Source organism: Neolamprologus multifasciatus, chromosome 13 (genome assembly GCF_963576455.1).
Source record: "Neolamprologus multifasciatus chromosome 13, fNeoMul1.2, whole genome shotgun sequence".
Classification (NCBI taxonomy): domain Eukaryota; kingdom Metazoa; phylum Chordata; class Actinopteri; order Cichliformes; family Cichlidae; genus Neolamprologus; species Neolamprologus multifasciatus.
Window position 1 is genome coordinate 18,569,168 of NC_140451.1, and position 26,413 is coordinate 18,595,580.

The window sequence follows — 26,413 nt, forward strand, 5'->3', positions numbered from 1 at the left end:
TGTGAACGCATACGTGGGCGTGCATGTGTTCCTTCATGTTGTTATCCTTCCATGAACCAGGATAAAGACAATCCCATCTGAACACCCGGCTCTCTCCGCCTCCTCCTCCTCCACCTCGTCTTCGCCACGCTTTGTTTGCTTGCATCTTCCAGCCCATAAAGACATGCCATTGCTCCTCGCTACCCACTCAGGAGAAGAAAGCATCACAGAAGACGTTCCTGGATTATTGATCTTACTGCCTGTGAAATCTGTAGGGAAAAAAATGTATTTGAAAAATAGATTAATAGAACATGTGCCCTGCTTTGTGTATTCTGTACCCATTTAAGGTATTATTTGCTTTTTAAACTACAACACAACACCTTTAACCCCTTTATCAGGCACCCTGGTAGTCTAGAGAAAGACATCAGTCTGACTTTTAATCAATGTCATGTTGTGGTCTAACAAGCAGCCTGATTTTGGTGCTTATTGGTTATTCACTGAGGACTGTAATCTGAAAAACCACAACAAAGTTGATGTCCTGACATTGAAGTCTAAGATCATAATAGTATTCTACTTTCTCAAGTAAGGCGTGGCGTGTGATGTAACCTCCTCTAACTCCTCACTTTGTCCTCTCACCACTAAAACTGACAGATCCTGACTATCGTGCAGGTGAAAGTTTCCACATAGTGTGGAGATTTGCTCAGACTGCCCATCAATCTGCCTTATACTGAGCGGAAAGATTCGGATAAATATACTCCTCCTTAGTGTGGATATCTGGCAACGCAGACCAACATCCTCCATCCTGTCAGACAGCATCTGATGTGTGTGATGTTGGAGTGGTGGACTCCTTCAAGTCAGTCTATTGGAAAAGTGATTGGTTCCTCTCACTGACAACAGCCTGTCCAGCAGTCATTAGAGGCAACAGACGCCTAATCCAATGTTCCAGCTGTCGGTGTCTGTACTCGAGGCTTTCCAGGCATCTACGGGGACTGGACACAGCATCACAAACACCTGTTAAAGAGAATATAGCTGCATCCTGTAGTATTTTTAACGAATATCGTGCTCATTTGGTTATTTTTTGGCCAACATTTGGTAGGTGTTAAAAGTGCAACAACTCTAAGGTACTTCAGCCTTCATCACATAGTTCGTAGCAGTGCATTGCAGCGATTCACAAACAGACATATTTGTCATGGACTGTATTACAGTAATTAAACTCACATATTTAGAACATTTAATAACTCTTGTCTGACTATGAAACTCAGTGCTGTACAGCTACAGAGTGAAATGACATTAAAAGTGTTCAGTTTTGCACGGAAACACAAAAAAACGCAGGAGATCAGTTTCTCAAAATGTTGTTTGGACTTGCAAATGAATCAATTTAGTTTGTCTTTACTGGGTTTACTCATGTGGGACATGTATTGTCTGCTGTGACAAGGGTGTTAATTTTGTTTTCTCTGTTTGTGAAATCATATTCTCACCTGTTTACTTAAAGCTGTTGTAGGTGTGGAAAAATCAGTTGCATATTGTGCTCTTGGCGATGCTACTCCAGCTTTGCAGTCTTATATTACACAACTCCCAAGTTTTCTCAGATTTGGAGAAATGTGTGTTGCCTTCGCCTGCCAACTTTTCCCTTTTTGATCTTTCCCCTCTCTCCCATCTTGCTCCTGATACTAGCTGTCTAGCCTGTAGCTTAGTGTTGACTGTATTCTCTGCCTCCCGCAGGATTTGTCACTGCGAAGGGGATGACGAGAGCCCTCTGATCACACCATGTCACTGCACAGGGAGCTTGCGCTTTGTCCACCAGTCCTGTCTACAGCAGTGGATCAAGAGCTCTGACACTCGTTGCTGTGAGCTGTGTAAATACGAGTTCATCATGGAGACTAAACTCAAACCACTGCGCAAGGTAAGCTGGTTAGGTGTGTGCATATTTGGCTGTTGAGCAGTTCAGCCTCAGTTATTAAAGTCACAGTCTTGTCTCTGCGTCCTAACTTAGCTCACATCACTCCTTTGTTGTGAAGCAAAAAAATACCAAAAAACTATCTCCAGTCTTGTCGTGCAGACACAAGAGCACAATAAGCCATTTTCATAAGCAAACCACTTGTCCGGGTGGTTGTGATCCCTTTCAGTGGTTTAGAGGCAGTCCACGTTCCTGAAAGGCTCTTATCAATCACTGTGGCCTGAAGATAGCAGGACACTCTAATTAAAATTCCTCCACCCTTCATTAGCTGCACAAAAGGCCTTAAACAAATGCTCTGCTGTTAATAGCTTCCGAATCCCATGGGTGAATATTGAAGTTGTTCATGTGTGAGTGCACAAGGAAATTTGAGATGAGAGGCGGATGTTGTTGTCAGTATGAAAGTTTTTATTAAAGAGTGCTTGATGTCATGTTGTTCGGCAACACCCGCGTCTTATTAAAGTGACCCTGCAATTATTCATCACTGAATTCATTATTATGGATTTGGATGTTTGGGAAAGCTACACAAAGCTATCTGACAGTACAGATATCATATGATTTCTTTTTAGTGCTGAGCAGATTTCTGGCATTTATTTTAGTGCAGCCAATGATTGACCAGGTGCTCCACAGTTATCTGAGCTTCCTGGCAGGTAGCAGGGTATATCACCTGGATGCTGCATGCCATGCTCTTCTCTATCTCATTAACCCTGCCAAGAAGCATTGTGTAACACTGGATTTTGGTGACAGGAGCTGAATAAAAAAGGCCTTTATGGTACCGTCACATCTGGGAAAAACAGTAGGTGAAGACTGCAGCACAACCAAAATTTATTGCGATTGTGTGCAATGAACTTGCAATCTTGTGGCTGTCGAAATGGCTGCTCTGAAGATGGGGACTAGGTCGGCAACCAGTTGCAATCAGTTGCCATCTTCGAAGTGATAAAACTCCAATAAGCATGGGATCAATGGGATCAAGCTGCCTATTGCATGCAATCTATATGTATTAATACGGCAATTAACCAAATATGCTGCTGTCTACATACACAGAAATTCAAACACGAAATCGCTTAGATCTGAAACAGAAATTCCTCCACAAACAGCGTCTCGATGTTATACAGGAGTGTAGCCAGAATGCAACCAGTCGAGTCCTCTGCTGCTAAGTGATCAGATTCAGGCGAGTTGTGCTCATCCATGCAGACCGACTCAGATTATAAATAATACAGCAGTGATTTGCAAACCTTCACCAGCCTGTGATTGCAGTCAGCCTGAGTCAGATCGTGATTGTTGGGAGACGGGTTGCCTTGTCAACAGTTCTTCGCCCAGAAGTTAAAGGTGTTACTTGATAAACCTCTGGGCAACCACTTGTTTCTAACCACAAGGAGGCTATCACCCTGATTTTAGTGTTTCAAACATAAACTGTGTATAAAAGATGGACGATGCCACCTTCACCTCCCTTAACTTTGCCATTAAGGCTGCCGTCCTGTTTTTTTGTGGTTGTTTGTTTGTTGTTTTGTTTTATTTTGAATGGCCTTGCATAAGTAGCCATATTTAGATCAAAGGGTAGAGTGCTGTCATCTTATGCTAGCAAGCCTTTTTAGCAGGCAGCATTCATCAGTTGTGGAGGTGCAATACAGAGACGTATATATCTGCTAATTGGTGCTAACTAACAGACTAATCAAAGGAAATAGAATTTCACTAACCAAAGCTGGAACATGAACATTTCAGACAGACTGTCTGTAGAGATGAAAACAGTTTTTGTAGCAGAATGGAAACATGTTTTTATGACTGAAATTTGGCATTTCAGTGTAGGAGTTTTAGGGGATTGGCTCACTTTGGACTCGAATGGCCATTAGAGGAATTTGCTCTCCGGTTTCAGTTTTGAGCCATAGAGGTTCTGCTTAGTTTGAAAGCATGTTCCTTTTTTATTTTTATTTTTTTTAATGTGTGTGAATATGCTCAAAAGTCTTCCATCTTTGGCAGTGGGAGAAACTACAGATGACAGCGAGCGAGAGAAGAAAGATCATGTGTTCAGTCACCTTCCACATCATCGCCATCACCTGTGTGGTGTGGTCCCTCTACGTTCTCATCGACAGAACAGCAGAGGAAATCAAATCAGGTCAGCACTGACTCTCACGCACACAAACAAACACTAAAACATTAATACAACATCGTCTGTGGTACATGTTTGTTTTGGATGTTATCTATTCATCCACAATTGTCTCCAAGTTGTGACTAGCACTCAATATAATATCTGTATAACTGTAGAGTTATCTCAATGGTGTGTTTACAGTCAGTATAAAATACGCTTTAAAACTGGTATATATGTGGGCGTTAACTGACAGGCAGAGACTCAATGGGAATCAAAGTTACAGCTGGGGCTGAATAAATGCTTAGAAGAGTTTCCTCTGTGCTTTAAGTTCACTTTGATTCCAGAGGCGTAGTTAAAAATATTCATCTCATTCTTTGACACTTTTAGAGATTGTTTTAGCAAAGTGAGGCAATTTTTTTTAAGTGATGCTGTTTTTGTGTGTCGAAGGTTAGTTTGTGGTTAATCTGACTGTAAAAGAAAAACTGTACTCAGCAAAATAACCAGACAGGAATAGTGTGCAAAGTCTAGAATTTTTTAGCATATATGTGTGATGCGAGTGGTGTGACAGCTGTGTGACAGCAGCAGTTAGTATGAGTTTGGCACATGCATGTTTGTGGCAAAACATGCATGTGCTGACTACACATCACACGCAATGCTTTACGTCACTGAAGTGACAAGGACAGGGAAAGGATTTACCGTAGGGTGATTTTTCTTATGATCTTCTTTTTGCAAGCACAGGAGTCAACCACTGTCGGCCACTAGAAAGACGGTACTTGTGCGTTGCCCTTATTTTTCATAGCTCATACATATTTTTCTTTAAATACTAGTATAGACCCACGCTACAGTATTGTTTGGCCTGTCCATATTGTTGTTGGTAAAATGAGAATAATGTGACACTTTAAATGGCTGTTTTTTATCCCATTGGTGAGTGGTTGCTTGGCAACATGATGACGTTTTAATATGCCATGTATAAGTCCACTTTTAGGAGTATAATTTTTTTTTTAATTGATGTAAAATGAAAATGACAAGATATTTTCTTGAGGTGTCATAGGTACATAAACAAGTGACTTTAGCCTGTTGCTAGGAGGTGCCAGACAACCTGATGACATCATAATATTTGAAATAGATAAAAACCTTTAGGCTGTGTGTAGGAGGATTTGGAGGCCTGCTTATTTATCATTATGAAGCATATCTGTCTGTCTACATTTGCTGAATTCAGTCTTTATTGCAGGTTATTTACATATTCAAAGGGCTTCCGCTTCAGACCTGGTAGCTACAGCCTTTTTTATATACAGTCTATGGACTTAGATAACTTATTATTCTGATATTTTAGACTGGAAATGCCTAGCATGGCTATATCCAAATGTAAATAAAATGTGCCTGGTTTTTACTCTTGTGTTTGACGAGCACATCAAAGTGTAGAAAATATATAATGAGTGCTGGACTGTTCATGAATGGGCACAGCATATTTTGGGGACTCTCAGGAAGGCTAAAAAGGGAGCGTTGATCTGAACACATCAAAATGACAAACAAATAAGTGAGTTTGTGGTGCTTATAGTGTGATTTTGTTACTTTTGAGGAAAGCTAACTGGCCACTCATGCTTTATGTAGCTTACAAACATGAGTGGTATTGATCTGAAATACAATTCCTTCAAGGTGTGCAGTTTTCTGAGCACAGCATTTATGTTTACATTTTTATATTTATTGAAAAGGGTGACTGCTTTCTTCCATCGTAATATTTCAGATTTTGCCTCTAGCTTTTTCCAGTTTTATGTGTGTGCCAAACTGGTACCTGCTGCTGGCTATAGTAAAAATGTCCAATAAGCGGGGCTTTATGGTTTTTCATTCAAATCTCAGAATAAGAGGAAAATAACACTGGGCTGCCTGAGCTGCTTCTTACAGCCATAAAAGGTGGGCATCCACTTTGGGCTCCCATCATCAGGGATAAAAATGGAGAATTCTCCTGTAATGGTGACTTGTTGTAGCATCAGCTGGCACTACCTCTTCTGCTACTCATCCCTCCCTGGCATATTTGGCACTTTCAAAACTGTGTACAGATGGAAGAGCAGGCTGTGCCTGTTAAGCCCAACCTGATGATTCAGACTTGCTACAGTCCCTGAGGGCTGTCAGGTCCAGTCACCATGGTGATGCCAAATAGTCCTGCTTGTCTGCTGCCTCACAGAACCACGGCCATTTATATTTCTTCTAGATTCACTCTCAAAATAAAAGGAAAGATGGATGTAAACATCTTGACGTTTGTTCTCCATGTATGATTGTGGAACAGGGCTGATGTTTGATTGCATGATGAAATTGTGTAAATGTAATATCTGACATCGTTTTTAATTTCTGCCTTTTCTTTCAATCTGTTTGTACGTCTTTTGTAATACATGATACTTACACTCTTTACCCATGCAGCCGGAAGAGTCCCAGGTAAACATTTCAACTTTGACCTTTTGACTTTCACATTGTGTCTTCTCCCTCCCTTCTGTACCAAGTCCTTTTTTCAGCCACTCTTTACGTCCGTTTCTTTCCCTTTTCTTCTTTGATTTCCGAATAGAAATAATCGTACTTCATCCTTTAAGGCTGGTTATATTCACACCACCTCCCTGAATGTTTCCGCCTAATGAACACAGACAGACAAAGCTGAGGAACATGCTGTGATTTATTTTCTGTGTTATACTTTGTGGCTGAGGGCTTTGATTAAAACGAACCTCGCTGACATATTCTCACAAAACAAATGACACATTAATCGCTTCTCATAATGCTAGATAGAAAACCCCTGACATCTCTGTCCAGCATAGTTAATTCCACACTGGTTATGTTTGCCTTCTTTGAATTGGCATTCCTCATATGAGGCACTTTTATATCTTAAACTAGCTGTTATGGTAGCCAATATGAAGAAACGGATGGGTTTTGGGCATTTTTGAGTACTTACACTGCCTCTTATTATTTGTTTTAGAGAGCACTGAGGCTTATTACAAATATTTATATGTCCCCAGAAATTGCTCATTTATTGCCTCTTCTTTGATTTCTGCTTTTTGCAGGGATGTTATAATTACCCCTGGAGTTACAGAAATGTACTTTGCCTAATTAACTGCATATCACATTAATGCTAAGCGTTTTGCATAGACAGATGCACCTTTTTCGCAGTGTTTCCACTTTTAAAAGAGTCATTTGTTTGTTCATTTTCTGTACCAAAGGCTTCCAGCCTATCATAAAGTAGAAATGTTGCAGCAGGGTGCCACCATTTATCCCCCTGTTTCTTTGTTTCTGTTCGTCTAATTGGGCAATTCAATTTTGAACACCATGTCTGTAAATTGTGAAAAGTCTGCACTGCAGTATGGATGGGTAATATGGATATAATGATATAAGAGAGTTTCTAAAAAGCAGTCAGCTGAGAGATGTTTATAGGTTGTAGAACCAGATAAGAATTTCAGATCATTTAGTTACTTAAATATCTGAAGTCTCAACAGTGTGGAGGAGATGAGCCATTGCACACGGAGAGCTGGACAGGGCCGTAGAAGGGCTTCAACCCAGGAGCACACCTGGTATCTACACCTTTTTCTGAGGAGCAGTGTAACAACTATTGTGGCTACTCATGCTTCCCCTTTTTGGGGGTTGACTTGTTTGTTGTTGCCTCTCCATTGCACCTGTTAGTTTCATTTATGCCAGAATAAGTGAAATCACAGTGGTTTCTGCTTCCTTAATTTCCTTCACATCTTTGAGCAGTGTGTAAATTAATGCACACAATAAACCAAATGTTAGTGTCAGCTGCCACAATGCAAACAATATAGCATATGTGAAAAGATAACTTAATAATTGACTTTTATCCCATTTAATGGCCCCACCCACATTGCATTACCATAGAAATATGACAGGATGCTTGCTATCTCATGCGTCTCTCCATGCTCAGGACTTTGACTTTAATCCTGTACAAATTTGAGTTTTAAAAAAAGGCAAATCTCTATCAGTAAATTGTTAAGATCTTGTTTGAAAAAGTAGAGCACACTGTGCAATTTGTAATAGTAGTGTCTATTTGCAGTATAGAGGAATGGGAGACACAGTTTCTTGCAGCGGATATCCTCACTGCTAATGCATATTCTAGTTGAAGGATGATCTGTTGAACGACTCACTGAAATGTGATGAATTTGCAGCAGCTTATAAACCAGTCCTTCTCTCTGTGTTTTATTCAGATCTCCTACACTTGAACATAAATAAAGTGCATCTGCTTTTCTTTTTTTGCAGTCTTCTCTGTGTTTGACTTGTCCACTTGTTGATATTTATGTATTTATTTATTTATTATCTGTTCTCTGTTCCTCAGGAATCCTGGAATGGCCTTTCTGGACCAAGCTTGTGGTGGTGGCCATCGGATTTACAGGTGGACTGGTTTTCATGTACGTCCAGTGCAAAGTCTACATCCATCTATGGAGGAGACTCAAGGCGTATAACCGGGTCATATATGTGCAGAACCGTCCAGAGACATATAAAAAGTATCCACTGGAGAAGCCCCCCCTAATGGAGCCGAGTCTGGAGAACAAAGAGGCTCTGGCCCCCAATCTGTCAGACACAAACTCCTCCCAGTACACGGAAACAGAGGACTACAGTATGGAGGTGCTTCATGTCTGACACCAGAGTCTGTGCCATTGGTTGTCGTGCACATACTCCACACCCAAACAGGCCCACAGAGGAGAGGAACAGTCGTGATCGGTCACTGAGGAACAACCGTACCCTTTTCCCTGAAGCCAGAATGACCCACGTTCTCCACTATCACCTTATACTCCCTAAACTCCATCCACAAAGACAGAGAGGCCATGAGTTTCCCTCAGCCTACATTCCTCCTATCACACTGTATTCCTCCCTCCACCTGTATCTTTTCCTTTCCCAGGAACAGACTCTTTACACTGACTTCTGTAAATGTTGGAAAGGCCTGGCGCAAACCACTCTGTATACACACACACACACACACACACACACACACACAGAGACTCTTTAATGTACACCTCCGGGAGAGCTGGACTGAAAAGAATGGACTTGCAAAAGGCTCTGGAGGTCTACACGTCCCCGGTGTGTGGTTTGTTTGTGGGTTTTGATCAATCTGTTCTTTTTTTACCTCCTGTGAGTGTCGGGCTAAGCTGCCATGGATCAGTATGTAGCGCCATGCATCAAGATCTCTGGAACATTCCAGATACTGCCATCTCTGCGGTCTGTCAGCTCCACGCCGGTCTGGATCCAGCGAGACCTGGATCCAAAGATGCATCAAAGCACTTTTTATTTTTTAGTCCCCAAAGCACATCCCACCCCTTCTTCTCATTGCCCCCTCTTTTTTTTCTTGTATCTTGTGCGTTGTAAATGGGGGAGAGCAAAAAAACTTTTCTTCAAGTGCAACATATGCTTAAAGATGAACCCTCCTGTGGATGACTAAAAGGATTTGGGGTTAAAAAAAAAAAGAGTCATTTGAACGACGTCAGTTGCATAACTTTGATTCAGATTATGGAAAATCTAGCCACTTGACTTCTGTACCCCATGGTGAACTTTCTGAAGGCTTTGAGAATGTAATCTTTTTAAAAATGATTTCAAAAAATTTATAAAATGTAAAAAAAAAAAAAAAAAAATCATTTTTTTACTGGTCACGGGAAATTGCGCTTTGTCTCGATCATAATGAGGCCCTTCGGGCATAAACAACGTCGCGCTTGTGTTTTGTTTTCTTTGTTTTGTTTTTTTTAAAATAGGTATTTACAGTTTTTAACATGTTAACTCGCTTGCTTAGCCATGGGACAAGCCTCGAGGAATCCACAGCTGCCTACTTTCAGTTTGTCCACTGAACTTTAACCAAAGGTTTTAACTATAAAAAAGAAACATGCTTTAGCTCCTACCCTGTTTTTTTTTGCATGGTTACAATCCAGCCACACTTAATTTTTTCACTTACTTAAGCAAAATTAAGGTGGAAGTGAGAAAGGTAAAGGTTTAGTGAGCATTTCAGATGAGTACTCGGTTTAAGTGTATTTTATTTGTTTTCGCTCTCTTACATGTTGGTCTACTTTAGTATTCGATCACAAGACAGCCAACTGATTTCCAGCTTAAAAAACACTTTTTTGCCACGTTTACTCCACAGTTAAGCATTAAGAAAGTCAGTGTAACATTTCACTGTTGCACATTACGTTCAGAAAAACTCAGTTTCTTTTAATAAAATCAATGCAATACAGCCGCTTATTTATGGCTGTGACAGAGTCGAAGTGCATCATTGCTTTTTGAGCAGCTGACTGTGTCGCCATCTGCTGGTGTTAAAGTGACGGTGCAGCCTGAGATGGGCAGCGGTTGATTTCTCAGGTCGAAGTGGGTGGGGGGGCTCACAGTCATTGTAAGTGCGCTTGTCTATGTGAGAGCACAGCAATGCCCAGGCTCATGTTGAGCCTTACAGCCATTCCAGCAACACACACGTTTTTCAAAAACTGTATTTGATACCAGTATACTGTCTGTGAACAATGATGGTCCAACAACGTACCTGACAATTACTGCTCAGCAGCAGCAATAAAGCGCTTTGGGGTTTTTTTTGTTTTGTGTTATTTGCATACTGTATTTATGTATATGCCCCATGGAGACTTGAGATCTTGAGTTTAATATAATTTTAATACATAAATGAGCCGAGGGACTTGTTGTGTGTCAAGTTGGATTAAGACCTAGTAATGAGAACCATCTCAGATTCTTCAGTACCCGGGAGGCTCAGTGCAATTAGACAGATTTTATTTTTTAAAAAGTGCAATTACCCTTTTGTTGATGTTCTGTTCTGCAATTATGTACCGGTGTTTAAAGTCCAGGATGTCCTCTGGATAGAAAATTACTTTCTTTATATTGTGTTGTATTTATTTTTAACTGAAAACAGCATATTTTTGTTCATTTACACACAAAAAAGACCCTTTCATCAGTGAATTTTATGCAATTTACACTTAATTTTTCTTCCCAGACACTAATAGAAGAAAATTATTTTCAGCCCTTGTTTTGCATGTAGTCATTCAGATAATAGAGTTGCTCGAAGCTTCAGTCCGTTTTTAATTTTTAAATTGATTGTGGTGTCTCGTTTTTAGTTGGGTAACCAAAGCATTACGTTTGAACATAAATTATTAATTTGGAGTTGGTGAGATGGATCATTAAAATGGGCTTTAGGTTGTTTTTGTCTTTTTACTTTCTCCCCATAGGAGCTGGCTCCTTCAATGAAATACGAGAGGAGTTTTGTTCTAGTGTGATGGCTTTGGATTGTTTCCTCTCTGAGCATCTTATCCTCTTTACCGTCTTTGCGTCACTCACTCTTTACGTCCATAATCCCACGGAGCAGAACATCAACTGAGACTCTTCTCAGCTTCACTATTTTAGGCTGTCTGTTGAATTTGATCATGTCTGGGACTAGTGTAACTTGCATAAAAGCTACATTTGTTTACTACTGACTGGACTTGAACATATATGACTGTTCCCCTGTCTTATACCATTCTGCAAGTCTGTCGATGAATTTGCTTTGAAATAGTAACTGTAAAGAATTTGGTAAAATGTACTTTTTTGTTTTTATGAAAAAATGTTGATGTGCTTTCAGTTAATTTCCCACGTTTGAACAAAATATGTAGTAATTAAAAGAACAACCAAATAAAAAATTAAGTGACTTTTAAAACTTTGTGACTTTTAAAAAAACGAACAGGGACAAATCCAGTCTTAATGGATAATTAAAAACATTTCAAAGGGCGTTGCGCTGTAGCACTTTAATTTATTTTCACCCAAATAAGCTGCAAATAATTTTGAAATCAGCTCTTTAGCCAGAAGCTGTAATGCCAGCGACAGAAACGTTCAGCTCGCCGCTCGATGAGCATGCCCTAAAACCTTTCTATGACAGAAATACAAACTTCACATTCAGCATATAGCAGAAAACACGGTTTGTCACCTTCTCTCAACCTCTTAAGTAATTGTTATGCAAGGGCAAGATGAGGAAAGACACCATCGTTTGAGTGAACAAAGGCAACACAATATGTACCCATGCATCTTTAAAAAATAACTATCACAAAAACTTTTTTTTGTGATTGAAAAAGGTAAACTTTCACATATTCTATATTAATCACACACTAATTCTCACAAATTAAAATATTTAATTTCCAGCTTGCATAAATTACTATTCAAACAACATATCTTCGGCGGTGTAGTTCTACTGCCGATTGGTCAGTTGTCCAGATGAAGATTGCCAGCACCCTCCAAAAGGAGAGCCACAGGGGGTCACTGCTGAAAAGGCTGGCTGCTCAGAGAGGCAGTATGAAAACATGACAGCAGGAAGTTGACTGGACAGGGAAAAGGTGCACAAGCAGCAGCCTTGAGAGGATTATCAGGAGAAGTCGATTCAAGAATTTGGGAGAACTTCACAAGGACTGCAGGAGAGACATCCTTAGGAAAGGACCCACATCCGTAACATCAGGTCATTCCTGTCAGAAGCATCTTACATGAGCTAAGGAGAGAAGGAAGTGAACTGCTGCTTATTTCAGATGAAGTACATTTTCTATCAAAGTGCGAGAGACTGGGAGAAGACTGGAGAGGCACAGGTGTTTGAATTCTAGTGTGAACTTTCTGGAGTCTGTGATGATGCGAGGTGCTAGTTGTTACTGGTGGTTGGTCCACTGAGTTTCATCAAGTCCAAAGTCAACACAGGATATTTTAGAGCGTCACCTTTTGCTGAGAGGCTTTATGGAGATACTGATTTCATTTTCCGGCATGAAGCTTAGCATCTGCCCACAGTGCCAAAATGATTACCAGATGTTTTTTCTGACCATATTATTATTATTATTGTGTTTGATTGGCCAACCAGCTCACCTGACCTGAACTACAGAGAGAATTTGTGGGGTCTAGTCGCAGTGAAGATGAGAAACACCAGACTCAAAAAGGAACACAAGCTAAAAGCTGCTGTCAAAAACACCTCAGCAATTTTGATTAATTTCAGGAAATATTCAAATAATTTGGGACACTGGATTTTTGACCATAATCAGCATAATTAAAGCATTTTTTTAATGTTCATTTTACGTATAATGAATGTAGATTATATGAAAGTTTATCTTCTTGAATTATTACAATAAAAACCTTCAAAATATTCCAATTTTTCAAGATGCACTATTACAAGATTAAAAAGAAACCGCTTCCACAGAAATATCCCAATCATAGGTAACATAGAGCATATTTGGACAGGTAACATCATCAATCTTCAATCTGTATGTATAAGTATGAGCCTCTCCACTAAATTAGTCTTTTTTGAATTCTCAAACTGCAACACTGTTTGGGATTTTGTCAGGAGACATGTTGTAGTATGGTAGATTCTTTCCCTCGTTCCTCTTCTTGATGGAGCTGGTTATCTCTGCCAGCTCCTTCCTGAACTTTGCCATGGCATCCTTCACCGGCTTCTCTATGAAGTGCTCATCAGGATACATTCCCAGGTACAGCTGCAGAAAGAGTGAGACATGATCGGTTATTTAGCCTGGAGGAACGCCACAAGGAAAAAGGAAGGAAAAAAGAAGTACATTCTGAAGCAGAGGAGAGCATCTTGGGAAATGAGAAATGTACCAAATGTATCAAACTTTTGATTGTTTTGGATGTGTGTCTGTGCTGAGATGTGAAAGTGTTCCAACGGTTGTCTGTGTGCTTTTCCTACTTCATTCTCTTGGTATTGGCTGAGGGCCCAGACGGCCCCCAGGTGCCAGCTGGAGCGCCCGCGATCAGGAAGGCTCTCAACGATCAAATTCACATTTGCCAGACCTTTCTTGTTGGGTGGGGGTTTCCGCATGGTAGATGGAGCATTGGGGATCCAGGAACACCAGTCATACTACACAATGTACACAAAGATACAGTGTGTGCATTTACCCAAGTGCTGTACAACAGTACAAGTCTGATGTTAAAGAATAAATATTAAAGAATAAATATATATTCTTAGTACTTTTTTTCTGATTATATTGTTTTATGTACTTTAATAATAAAGGCCTGTATAAAGCAGGGCCAGCTTTGAAGAATATAAAGAACCAGATTTAATACTGAGCAAAGTCTTTCATCTTCTTCTGCTTTCTAATTTAACTTTTAGATTTCATAAGAAAATACTGCGCCGCATATTACATGTGGAATTAATAGCTGCATAAAAGGTTTAAGATTTATATTAAACAGACTCTTTGCAGGCAGACCCCATATGTGTGTGTATATATAAAATAATAATATATAATATATATTATATATTATATAATATATGTAAAATACATATATATGTATATATATATATATATATATATATATATATATATGTGTGTGTAAAATACTGAAAACACATGGATGACCAGAGAATAAAGGGAGTTATAGGTTCAATTACTATGAAAAACATAATTCTCTCAGGGTGAAGTTACTGCCACATGTCCCCTGACAAAAGCCACATTCACTCACAGATTCATAGCTTTACTGTATCTATCACACACACACACACACACGCACACACACACACAAGTGGATGCAGTATCATGCCAAATGATTTGCAGAAGCCAGGGATCGAACTGCCGACCTTATGTGACCTTTAGTTCTCTTGGCTGCCACTCTCTTAGGATAGCTTAATATTAAGCTTAAATGGTAAATGGTAAATGGCCTGTATTTGTATAGCGCTTTTACTAGTCCCACCTAGGGACCCCAAAGCGCTTTTACACGTCCAGTCATCCACCCATTCACTCTCACATTCACACACTGGTGGAGGCAAGCTACAGTTGTAGCCACAGCTGCCCTGGGGCAGACTGACAGAAGCGAGGCTGCCATATCGCGCCATCGGCCCTTCTGGCCAACACCAGTAGGCGGTAGGTGAAGTGTCTTGCCCAAGGACACAACGACCGAGACTGTCCGAGCCGGGGCTCGAACCGGCAACCTTCCGATTACAAGGCGAACTCCCAACTCTTGAGCCACGATCGCCCCATCTATCAATAACAAATATTTGTTATTGATAGATGACTGAAATAACAAGAGAAATAAAAAAACAAAACTTCAAAAAAAACAAAACTTCAAAAATCATCAAGTTTTCATGTCTATATCTATGTCTACAGAATGTGTGTGCTCGAAATGTATGTGCTTGTTAATGTTGTTGTGATTATTGGGTGTTATTTTTACCAAAAAGAGTAACGACCACTGCTGTAGGAAACGTAGTCACCGCTAGTTTCACATCAATCAGCTGCAGCAGGAAAACTTTGCTTCGGGTTTTAAATGCACACACTGATGCTTCAGTAGGAACAGTGTACAAAAAAGTTTTTCTGTATTAATGAAACTTCTGTTTAGTGTTTTTTTCTAATATTTCTGACATTTTTTACTTTAAGTAGGTACTTTTTGACTTAAAAATCAATGAATTTCCACTTCTAGACATGCCTCCATTTACCTGTCCGAAGTTGACAGCTGCATGCTGGGCTGAGGCAGTGAAGATAATAACGGTCAGGTACTCTATCAGTTCCTCGCGTGTCTTCACGGACTTGGGAAACTCTATGCACGAAAGTGGGAACATAGAATTGACAAAATGAGCTCCAAGCTTTGCAAAACCGCTTTTTTCTTTTGCAAGTCTCTATCTCTGCACATTGCACTCAGAATAGACAAGCGTGGTGAAATGCAGAAGCATTACAACATCGGGACTCAAGGAGCGACACCATCAGACTGCTGTAGCTTCCCTCCTTCACCCTTAAACTATTCATCCATAAGAGAGCAGATTTGAATTTATAATGCTGTCTGTTTCCTGTCATACCTGTCTTCCAGAAAACACCAGCCTAGGAGAGCATCTTTTCTCCTTGAGAAAAAGTCTGAATGGATGGTTGGGTGGTGTATTTTGCTCGATGCTGCATTAGCAAAAGAAACCTAACGCAAAACAACGCCTCTACCTACCGCAGTAATCCAGGTCCTGCATACCGAAGCTGCACACATCTTTAACAAAGGCCTGGATTTCTTCATCTCCCTGCACCCTCTCATCGCTTGTGTAATAAATATTCACAACATCAGACACAAACCTGTGGGGAAGAAAACGGATAGATGTCACGTACAGAGGGGGAAAAAAATGCTGTAACTTCTCTTATTTGAAGCACACACACACAAGGGTAGAAATCTTCCTACACCTCTCGCTGTTTGTCCTTTCTTACGACTGCCCTCACTCCTTTCTCTGTGCTCTGTGCTAAAACTTTAAAAAGTAATTCCTCACCTCTTGGTAGCCTCCCACACCTTGTAGCCATCATCCCTGTAGAAGTAGGTCGGCAGTTCCTCCTTACTGTCCACACCACGGGACTTGATCAAATCAGGGAAGCACAGAGACCTGAAGGTCAAAGTCTTCACAGCCCTCTGAATCATCTGGACGTGACCGCCTCCGCCTGTTGCATTCGCCTTTATGAGGATGGAGAACATCATCCTTATTTAAACTGAAGCTAATTTAACTTTCAGTCTTCAATAGGAATGCACTAAATTCCCTACTTCATTATTTCACTATGTTAGTTAGATTTTTGTTTGCTAAGCCTCAGTGTTTTGCGAATAAAGGAAGATCCGGTTAAGTTTGTTGTTGAGAGACTGGGTTTGCTTTCAGAGGGGCCTGAAAGCCTTTAAATACCATAGGAACCACAAATAGACCAGCAGTCTGAGAGCAAAGTGCTCTATACAGTACTACGAGATCTCTGAGATAAGATGATGCCTGATTATTCAAGACCTTTTATGTGAAGGCAAGGACATTAAATTGAGTTCTGGATTTACCAGGGAGCCAATGAAGAGAAGCCAATATGTGGGAAATATGCTATCTCTTTCTAGCCTTTCTAGGCTTTTCGGGGAGTTTTTAGGACATCATGATAGGAATCAGTTACAATAGTGCAGGCTGGAAGTAATAAATGCATGAACTAGTTTTTCAGCATCACTCCAAAACAGGATGTTTTTTATTTTAGAGATGTTGTGCACAAGAAAGCAGTCCTAAATATTTGTATAATATGTGCACTGGTGGACAGAAATGACACCAAGATTCCTCACTGGAGGCCAAAATAATGTCATCCAGATTAAGTATCTGGTTATGTTTCTAAGGGTATTAGGGCCAATTACAATGACCCCTGTTTTATCTGAATATAGAGGCAGTAATTTAGAGGTCATCCAGGTCTTTAAATCTTTAAGACTGTCAGGGGCTGGAGCTGTGACCCAGCATTTTGAGTCCATTGTGTGTTTTATATTCTTATATTGTATTGAATATATGCTTAGTTATTGTGTTGTCATTATTGGTTAGGATTTAGCTGAGTTTTATTCTAGTTTAGGTTTCTATGTCCCCTTCTGTGAGTCTGTTCTTGTCTTCTGTGTTAGTTGTCATGTCTACGTCTTGTCATGTTTACTGTTTATTTTGAAAGTCTTGTGTCCATGTTCCATGTATTTTTGTTTTACTTCCCCTGTGGTGTCACGATGTTCATCTGTGTCAGGTGTATCCTCATGTATTTCCACTTCCCCTGATCACCTCCTGTGTGTATTTAGTCTGTCTGTTGTCATTCTGTCTTTGTCAGGTCGTCTGTTTATTTTCCCTCCTCAGTACTGTCTCCTCCTGTGTTCTGCATTTGGGTCCATTCCATTAATACACCAGCGAATATCGCCGTGAGAAAGACATTCCTGCAGTTTACCTAATTAAACTGCAGGAATGTTTAATTAGGTAAACTGGTTTCTGCAGGAAACCAGATAGTGTGTTATCTGGTTTCACGAATAGATAAAGTTGCGTATCATCTGCATAGCAATGAAAATGCATGCTATGCCTTTGAATGATACTGCCTGAGGGAATACAATATTATGGTCAGCAGTATCAAACGCTGCACTGAAGTGTAGCTGTACAAGCACAGAGAGGAGTCCACTGTCAGAGACCATAAAAAGATCATTTGTAATCTTCACTAAAGCTGTTTCTGTGCTGTGATGAGCTCTGAAACCTGACTAAAACTCAGATAAAAAATTACTCTGCAGACGATTGGTTAGTTGTTATAGCCCAGTTAGCTGCTGGCCCATAATTATCCAAGACAGCTGGATCAAGTGACAAATCACAGCTTTGTAAGGAATGGCTTAATTACTACAACCTTAAAGGCCTGTAGTACACAGCCCATTAATAAAGATCAATTGATCATATTTGAGATTGAAGCATTAAATGATGGTAGGGCTTCTTTGAGCATTCTTGTATGAATTGGATCTAATAGACACGCTGATTGTTTGGAGAAGGTAATTATTGAAGTTAACTCAGAAAGATCAATCAGAGAGAATGAGTCTAAATAAATATCAATAATAGCAGCTGTACGTAATGATGTGTCTGAGAGAAGGTTATGAGTATTTTTTTCCTCTAATGGTTAAAATTAAATTTGTGAAGAAATGAATGAATTCATTAACTAGTCATTATTCATTAAGGTTAAAGGAATGATTATCCACAAACTCGCCTTGTCGAAGATGCCGCACTCACAGATGAGCTGCTCTCGAGCCTTGGTATTGATTGCGATGGTAAAACGAATGTGTGGGATGAGTAGCTGGGAGAAGGATGGACAACCAGTAAACCAAGGAATCAATAAGTCATAACATTTAATAATAAGCTGGAGTTTTACCTTAAATGCAGGGTGAACAGCAGGAAGCTGCCTGAACATGGCAATACCAAACACCTCTGTCATCAGATGTGTCCGGAGCAGGTGTGTGATTGTCTGGTGGTGGTGGAAGTCACTGGAGCGGACCCAGATCTTAGCCAGCAGCCAGTCGTACTGACCGTCAGTTGGCAGGAAGATGGGGTTGTCTTCACCTGGAACCTGGCCAAGCTGAAAAAGACCAGCGTGGAATGAAAAAGCAAGAGTTTCAGTCAAACTGAAATTTCAGCTGCATGAAGAAATGTTCGCCTGTTAAAAACAACGTAACACACAACTGCTGCTGTTGAGCATCTTTTTACCTGTATGGCTATGGGCATGATCTTGTTCTGAGCATTCTTGTATAGCAAACAGATCGGAGCTGCCAGGTACTGCAGTGTGCAGGGGTCTGTGGAGTTTGGAGTGATGCCGTCTAGCACCTCGTAGTCTACTATGTAGATGTTACCTGCCTGGAGTGAGAACACCAGTTTATTTTTTGGTAATAAGATTGGGCAAACCTGTAGTCAGCTGAGACTAAAGAAGTCACTTGGATGAGTGACGAAATGTTTCTCCCACTAAAAACGCTACGTCCAGATGAACAGAATCAACTTTTGGAGAACACCAGTTTATATTATGCATTAGTGCAATGGTTCCCAAAGTGGCGGGCGTGCTTCCTTGGACACTGCTAGCATAATAGACAGGTTTTTTGATGGGGCTCCCACACAAACGCAAACCAGAGGCTGAAGCATCGCCAGATATGCTTCCAAACCCAAGACTAGAACAGCAGCTGTCGTGTCAAGGTAGGTATCCCCGACAGAATTCGTTTCCCCTGCGTCAGAAGCAGATGCTGGGCTCTCCAAATCACGGACAAACAGTATCCCACATTCTTGATTTTTAGTTCACAAACACTTCTTATAACGACTAACTGTTCCTGAAACTTTGGAGGTTTTAGCTCTTTATACAGTAAAGTTACAGGAGGATAAAAATAATTAACAGGCAAAATGTCCTTCGTTTATTAAAACAATCCCGTCCGATACCACGTGAATAAACATATAATTTTCTGTTGTAACCCTCAAACTGAATGGTAATGTAACGACACTCACTTTTCACTTTTTTACAAAACTGAAACACCACTATACTTCCATGTCTAATTGTCTGTAATGGAGGTGGCGTAAACTGGATCCCGTGCTCAGCGAATGCTCGCGAAGCAGGGGGAACACATTTTGTCGGTGACACCTACGTTGGTACAACACTGATCCTGCCACAATTTGTTCCCCGGCTCAAATCACGGACAAACAAGATCCCACAGTTGTTTATGTTTTTAAACCCATTTTGCACAGAGAGACATTTTTTGAAAAATGTATTGACATCAGCGTTGAATATTCTTACACAGTGGAAAAAAAACCTATGTGTGAAATAATTACACAATAAGGACGGTTCGTTTTTCTGTTGTTTAAAAGAGGTAGTGGTTTATTTTATTGCAACCTGTAATTTATTGCAGTTAACTTTAATTTGTTTAATTGTTAACAAAAGGTTCGAGGTGTGGAATTGATGGGTTTAGATTTTATTATTGTCATTTGTATTAGGAAATATTTAACCATATATGCTTAGAGGTGTATAATCAATTGTTTAGTGATAGGATGTGTGATCTTTAGCAGGCTGCAAAGGCTTGGTGTGCATTCCAGAGTGTTCTGGAATCCACACCTACATCCTGGGAGCATGGGAAGAGGTCGTACCTTGTTTTATTGTTTTACGGTAGGATAAACGTAGCTATATCTGTTTTAGTCTGAGTGCCTTTTGTTTACATGAACTGCTGGACTTTCCAGACCAGTAGGTTTAGGGAAGTCATTTATGGGGTCATACTCTGACCCCACACACACACACACACACACACAGTATTCTTTGTTCACATGTATACCTATGTAAGATGTTATATGTTAATGACCCTATGCATATTCATGTAACCTTAATAAAAGGAGTGCTATGGGGAACCTGGCTGAGAGTCTGACGGAGGTCAAGTGGTGGAACGACACTTGGCTCCAGGCAGGTCTCCCTCATGCATGAGTAACACGAAGAACTTTGGTGCCTTGTGTCTTGCTTTTTGCTGTGTAGCAAATTGTCCTTAACGTTCCAGCGAATAGGTTTATGCTACAAACCTATCAGGAATAAACTGCAATGGAGTTTGAAAACAAAATATGTGTGTGTGTGGTTGGAGGATGTGTTTGTCCGGGGGGGCGAAGATTTCCTTGTAAAATAAAGGGGGGCCTAGGAAAAAAAAGTTTGGGAACCACTGCATTAGCAGGAGATTTAAAGAGAGCTGTAGCTGCTGTCAACATAAACCTGAAAATTTTTTCACACTGATAAATCCACTACATTCAGAGAAACAAACATAGCCATGTGTACCTCTATTTCCTCCTCCAGGGTGAGCTCCCTCTCCAGGCTGACAGCAACCATCTCATGAGTGACAGGAAACTTGTCAGGGAGCTTCTTGCACTTCCGGATCAGTACAGGGTTGCAACCATTCAGAAACTGGTATCCAAACATGAAATCCTCTCTCCAGTGTTGCATCACATACTCTGAATATCATATCATGTCAGAATCTCAGAGGAAATATCTAAAATATTTAATGTGATATAAGTATGTTTGTATAATGTAGTGTAGATGAAGCTGACCTGAAATGGTGTTTTTGATTCTCACAAAGATTTTCTCAAAGTCAGAGAAGTCACTCCAGGAGGACTGGAACATGTGCATGAACTGGTTCACAAACAGGTTCTCTATTCTGGAAAATCATCATCGTAATCACAATCACCGTTATGCACAACATTCAAGAAAATCAAAGAATCTGAAATTGGATGTATTTTGGAGCAAAGAATCAAAGAAACACTGCTGTTAAAATAATTTTAGGAAAAGAATACGATGTCTGATGATGCAGCAATGCTCACTTATTGACGTTACTTCTGTGCACAAAGCTGCAGCATTTCTGAAGAAACAACTGGAGCTCAAAATGGATAACTGGTTTAGCCATTCTATTATAATATTAGCATGAGTATTTTTGTTCACCCTGCTCGTGATGCAAACAGCTGTGTTTTGGATCTGTTTTGTGTTTGCATCTACTCGCATGCTCACACGTCTGCCTAAAAGCGCAATGCAAATGTCTCCGGTGATAAACAGACAATGACACCACTGTTTATGTTTTGGGTTTTTTTTCCCGGTTAGCCCTGAGTACAGAGAACAAGGAGCATATCATCAGGCATCAGCCCATCGTTTGATTCTGAATGCTTTGCATTAAAAGGGGGTTAAAACTCCACTGACTCCCTCTGTGCTGTACTGAGGGACTCAGGGTCACTTACGCCTTGCTATAGTTCAGTATGAAGTCCACTCCTTTCTCACTGTCAAACTGGATGTCCCGGGGCAAATCCTTGTGTCTGTTAGCATCTATACTCATAGGAAAGCCTGGCTGCCACTCTCTCCATCTGTAAAATGCAGCAGTGTTGTTAGAAAACATCCTCATCAGCCTGCCTGTACCTCACAATAACAAGCTGGAGATGCAGCGCAAACTTGCCTGTAGGTTTTTCTCCTCCCGTCCAGCTCTTTCTGTCTGTGCTGCTTGACCAGACTGGTCTTATCATCCTGAGGCAGATGTGCTACAAGAGAAAGAAAAAGTGTGAAACTCATTTTTCCACTGCAGGTTGATAGATGAACAAGATAAAACATGTGATTTGTGTGGCAAACAAACAAAACAAGAGATGACTACCTCGTCCATCTCGGAGCACCACTTCCTTGTCATTCACCAGCCAACAAAAGCAGGGGAACTCCAAGTAGTCTCCAGATGGGGTCTTGACAGTGATGTACTTGCAGTACCAGTCGTCTTGTACCCAGTATTTCTTCTTCTCAATCTTCACCAAGACGATGTCACCCAGGTTCTCCCCAACTCTCACCTCATAGGAGTCCACCTGAAACGTGGTCAACATCTACTGTCAAAAGTGAATGCTGAAAACTGCCAGTTTATTATTAAATGGGGGAAAAAGACATTTCTAAGCATATAATATAGGACATTTTTAAGTAAAAAAAAAACAAAATAGAAGCATATGCATGTTTGTAAGTGGGTTGAATCTATAATCTGTAAACAGAAAACCCTTTTTAATATATTATTTGAACTGAAAATTAAATCTAATCTAAGCAATCTAAGAAATTAGTAAATTTAACATTTATAATATAAAATTCACTTTCTGTAATTTCCCATTGTTTAATTTATACCCATAGATTTACCACAATCAACTGTAACATTAAAACCACCCCCCTGATAGTGCATAATGCCCCCCTACTGCTGCCAAAACAGGTCAGATTAATCAAAGCGCACAGGGCCTCTGAGCTCTTAAAATGGTTGTTTGGCACAGAGGTGTTGGCAGAAGGTGACCTCGGTCCTGTGGGGCCTTTTGTTTTGTACTGAACCTACTGATCATCTCATCATGGTATAAAAGTGGCTCCGTTTCCATCACTGCACACAGCAAAATCTCCGGTGTTAAATTAACACTAGAGAGTGTCTATATGGGTCCACTCCTCTGAGTGTTAAATAAACACTTGTGACAGTGTTATATGTTTAAAAGCAACCCAGTCAGTTTTGAAGATTAACACTGAGCAGTGCTGATTTTCTAACACTGGAATATTTCTAACATTTTGAGTTATTTTCCAGTGTTAGAAAATCAGCCATACAGTTATCAGCTGTTTATGATCATCATCCATGAATATAAAATAAAAATAAAAGTCATCTTCGCAGCAGTTTTTCATCACTTACCGCTCCTCTCTCAAAGTCATTGTAAAGAGGCTTGTCCAGGAGCGTTCTCTCGCTGCACCCCTCCGTGCCCACAAGTGTAATATAGATGTAATCATCAGTCCCCGCAAACCACTGGTTCCCTGTGGCAACTGTAACTGTATAAGAAGGCATGACGACCACACAGGACGTAAAGAACTCCAGCAATGTCCCAACACCGTCTGAAGGTGAAGAAATCCGCAGTAAATCTCTTCTATTATCACCTACGAGAGGTCGAATCTGAGATGTTTAGCAGCCGTTGGTTCCCCTTCTTGCCTAAAGCTTTTCTTCAGTGATGTAAACTTCGCACTTGTTGCTACAACTCAAGCATCAAGATATTGTATAATCATGTGACAGGGGGAGGTGCATGACGAGAACTAATTCTGACCTCCCTGTGATGTGACTGAACACCACGCTTTGACTTGAAATGAGGTCAAAATATAATATAGCCGTCCTTCCTCTGTTATTGTAGGTGTTTTAGGGCCTACAGACATAAATGTGGACACAAGAAAAGGTGTCTTATTCCAGAAACAGGTATCAAATTACACTTTCTTTCTTTTAAACCTTCCTTTGTCTGCAGACAAAGGAGTTTTTTTTTTTAATGTATATAAGGGACAGCATTCCTGATTTTGGAATTCCTTTAGGAAAACAGAGACGAGCACGACAACCTACATTAAAACACTAACTGACTTTAACTAATTTGATGTGAAACTGTATCAAAAAACATATGAGTCTCTATTAGGTGTATCTTTTGCATCTGTGTCTCATTTACAAATCAAATCACTAGGTGCCATGGGACAACAGTGGATGGTAGTTTTAGTAAAATAAATGCAAATGCATCAGAGAGTCTCCCTGTGTGGTTTTAAGGGGGGAAACTATAACGTCAACATGAAAAAGGAGCTATACGTGCCAAACTCAGAGTGGGAAAAGGAATGAAGTCGTTGCTTCGTCACTGACTGGATTCAAAAGTGTTTTTCCTCTCGTAAATGATAAAAGCAAGGAGAAAGAAACTCCTGCTCCTCATACTTGGATGGAGCAGTAAGGGACAGCATCTTCAGAAGAAACTTGAAATCAAAGACAAAAATAAAGATACGAGACCTCGTGCTGTTTTAAGAAGATGGCATGTAATTATATCATTCAGACGCTGCTTTTAAAAAGCACTGAACAAGTACAAAATCAGAAAGTAAAGCTCACAAACAAACAAAACAAGGCATTTTCATTGTTCATTTCTAAAACAAAAAAAAAGATATTCTTTCAGCCCCATCTAGCCCGGCAGTGCTTCTCCACATAAACACCCGAACAATAACAATCCATTACCATTGGCAGTGGGCAGTAGGAGCATTGAGTGAGGGGAAAGCTGTTTTTAAAAAACCCAATATGGAAATAAGAGGAACTGTATGAAAAACAATGATGAAAGCATTTGTGCACTCTGGACAAATGACTGCTGAAAGGTCTGTTTCCTGAAAGTAGCTGCAACTTAGTATTAGTATGTCAGTAAGTCCAACAATGTAGGTGTACTGTATTTGTTTATTGAAGTCACACAGATGACTTCGTCACCTGCACTTTTACATTTTAAACTTTTGATATGAAAGAAGTCTGCTTTCCTACATTTTTAGGCTTTTTTCCAACACCTTTAGTCACAAGTCTGTGTCTAACACCGAGTCTTTAGAGCATGAAAGCTGCCCAAAATGTCAGCACATTTCAATATGCTACAACGGTGCTTTCTGACCCCTCAAGTGTGCTTTCCAACAGAATGATTAAAGACCAGTTTGAACCTGTCCACACTTGATCTTCTGGGCATTCAGTGGATTATGCAATAAATTACTCTATGAACGGACAGCAGATCAGAAAAAAAAAAGAAGCTATCTTCTGTACAAATTTGCAGCTGAGCTGTCGACGTAAAACAGTGCACCTCTCTAGGAGATATTCAAATGAGACTGAGAGGTGTATATTAGGGGAAAATCCCTCTGTGATGGGCATGAGCAAACTGTGATAAAGAGTATGTAGACACGGCTTCATTTGAAAGACTTACAAACCCATAATGGTGGAAAGCACCGTTTTAAGAATCTGCCTTTTGCACTTCCCTGCCCCATTCATATATACCTACACACATGCACGCACACATGTTAAAGCTGAGGCATCAGCTGACTCACACAGACAAATGTTTAATAAAACACACTAATCACTCTGAAGAAGTGAGACATGCATGACTGCAGAGAAAGGCAAGAGGCTAAATAAAACTAGGATGCCTGATCAACAATTAAGGATCCTTATTATTGGTGACTTGAAGGCATGTGATGAAAAAGATCAAAACATAATTTTTTCTTCAGTAATTAATTCGCTTTTTTTCTCCTCTTGGACAATAAATGTAAACAGTCACAGTGAAACTCCAGTGAAACACGGCATGTATGATTATTACTATCTGAATGACTTCTTGTGGTTAAAAGCAAACCCAAGTTCCTTAATCTGTTAAGAAGTTGTTGATTTCATATGAATGTTGCTCCAACAGTAAACAAAACATATCAGTGCTGCCACCCAGTGGCAACAGGTCGCTAAATCAATAAATACAGCTACAGTCATTAAGTGCAAATTACTCCTGAGTCCCATCTGGCAATCGTGTCCCTCCACGATATCAGCCCAGAATCCCCATTATATCAAAATCTCAGCATCTCAAAAGATCTGTGTGAACACCATTGATCAACGGTGGACACAATTCAGTCTAATCAAAGACACAGACTAAACATCTAAGAGCAGTTAAACAGAAGAGCAAGGGTCTTTCAGCATTTGAACATGTACACAGTAACTGCTCTAATTAAGCAAAAAAAAATGCACAACTTATAGATTTCCTTAAGCTGTGCAGTTTATAATCAAACACTAAGCTTTAAATCTGCAAAATACTTTAACTTATTTTACAATTACTCTCAATTTTCAGCCAAAGCTACGTTTTACCACATTGAAATAAAATAAAGATATGA

General features: G+C 40.1%; 2 protein-coding genes across 7 annotated transcripts in view; one reads left to right on the plus strand and one right to left on the minus strand.

Moving 5' to 3' along the window:
• marchf8 (membrane-associated ring finger (C3HC4) 8) overlaps window positions 1-11,676 on the plus strand; it is a 95,611-nt gene extending 83,935 nt beyond the window's left edge. For 3 of the 5 annotated variants that reach the window (XM_085183092.1, XM_085183091.1, XM_085183094.1), the window contains 4 exons: window positions 1,702-1,882; window positions 3,911-4,046; window positions 6,435-6,449; window positions 8,341-11,676. In XM_085183092.1, coding sequence (XP_085039218.1) covers window positions 1,702-1,882; window positions 3,911-4,046; window positions 6,435-6,449; window positions 8,341-8,645 — 637 coding nt within the window. In that variant the 3' untranslated portion in view covers window positions 8,646-11,676. The remainder of the gene's footprint in view (window positions 1-1,701; window positions 1,883-3,910; window positions 4,047-6,434; window positions 6,450-8,340) is intronic. The other 2 variants (XM_085183093.1, XM_085183095.1) reach the window with 1 other exon arrangement.
• Window positions 10,829-26,365, minus strand: alox5a (arachidonate 5-lipoxygenase a). Of its 2 annotated transcripts, XM_085183090.1 has the most exons (14): window positions 23,424-26,365; window positions 22,383-22,581; window positions 22,191-22,272; window positions 21,979-22,101; window positions 21,301-21,407; window positions 21,032-21,204; window positions 18,952-19,098; window positions 18,620-18,823; window positions 18,458-18,544; window positions 16,231-16,409; window positions 15,921-16,042; window positions 15,427-15,527; window positions 13,687-13,857; window positions 10,829-13,477 (listed from the first exon to the last, which is right to left on the minus strand). In XM_085183090.1, exons 1-14 carry the CDS (start codon window positions 23,571-23,573, stop codon window positions 13,298-13,300), a joined length of 2,025 nt encoding a protein of 674 aa, XP_085039216.1. In that variant the 5' UTR covers window positions 23,574-26,365; the 3' UTR covers window positions 10,829-13,297. The 2 variants fall into 2 exon arrangements, with proteins under 2 accessions (XP_085039216.1, XP_085039215.1); XM_085183089.1 differs by having other exon boundaries at window positions 13,338-13,857.
• Window positions 26,366-26,413: the final 48 nt, after the last annotated feature.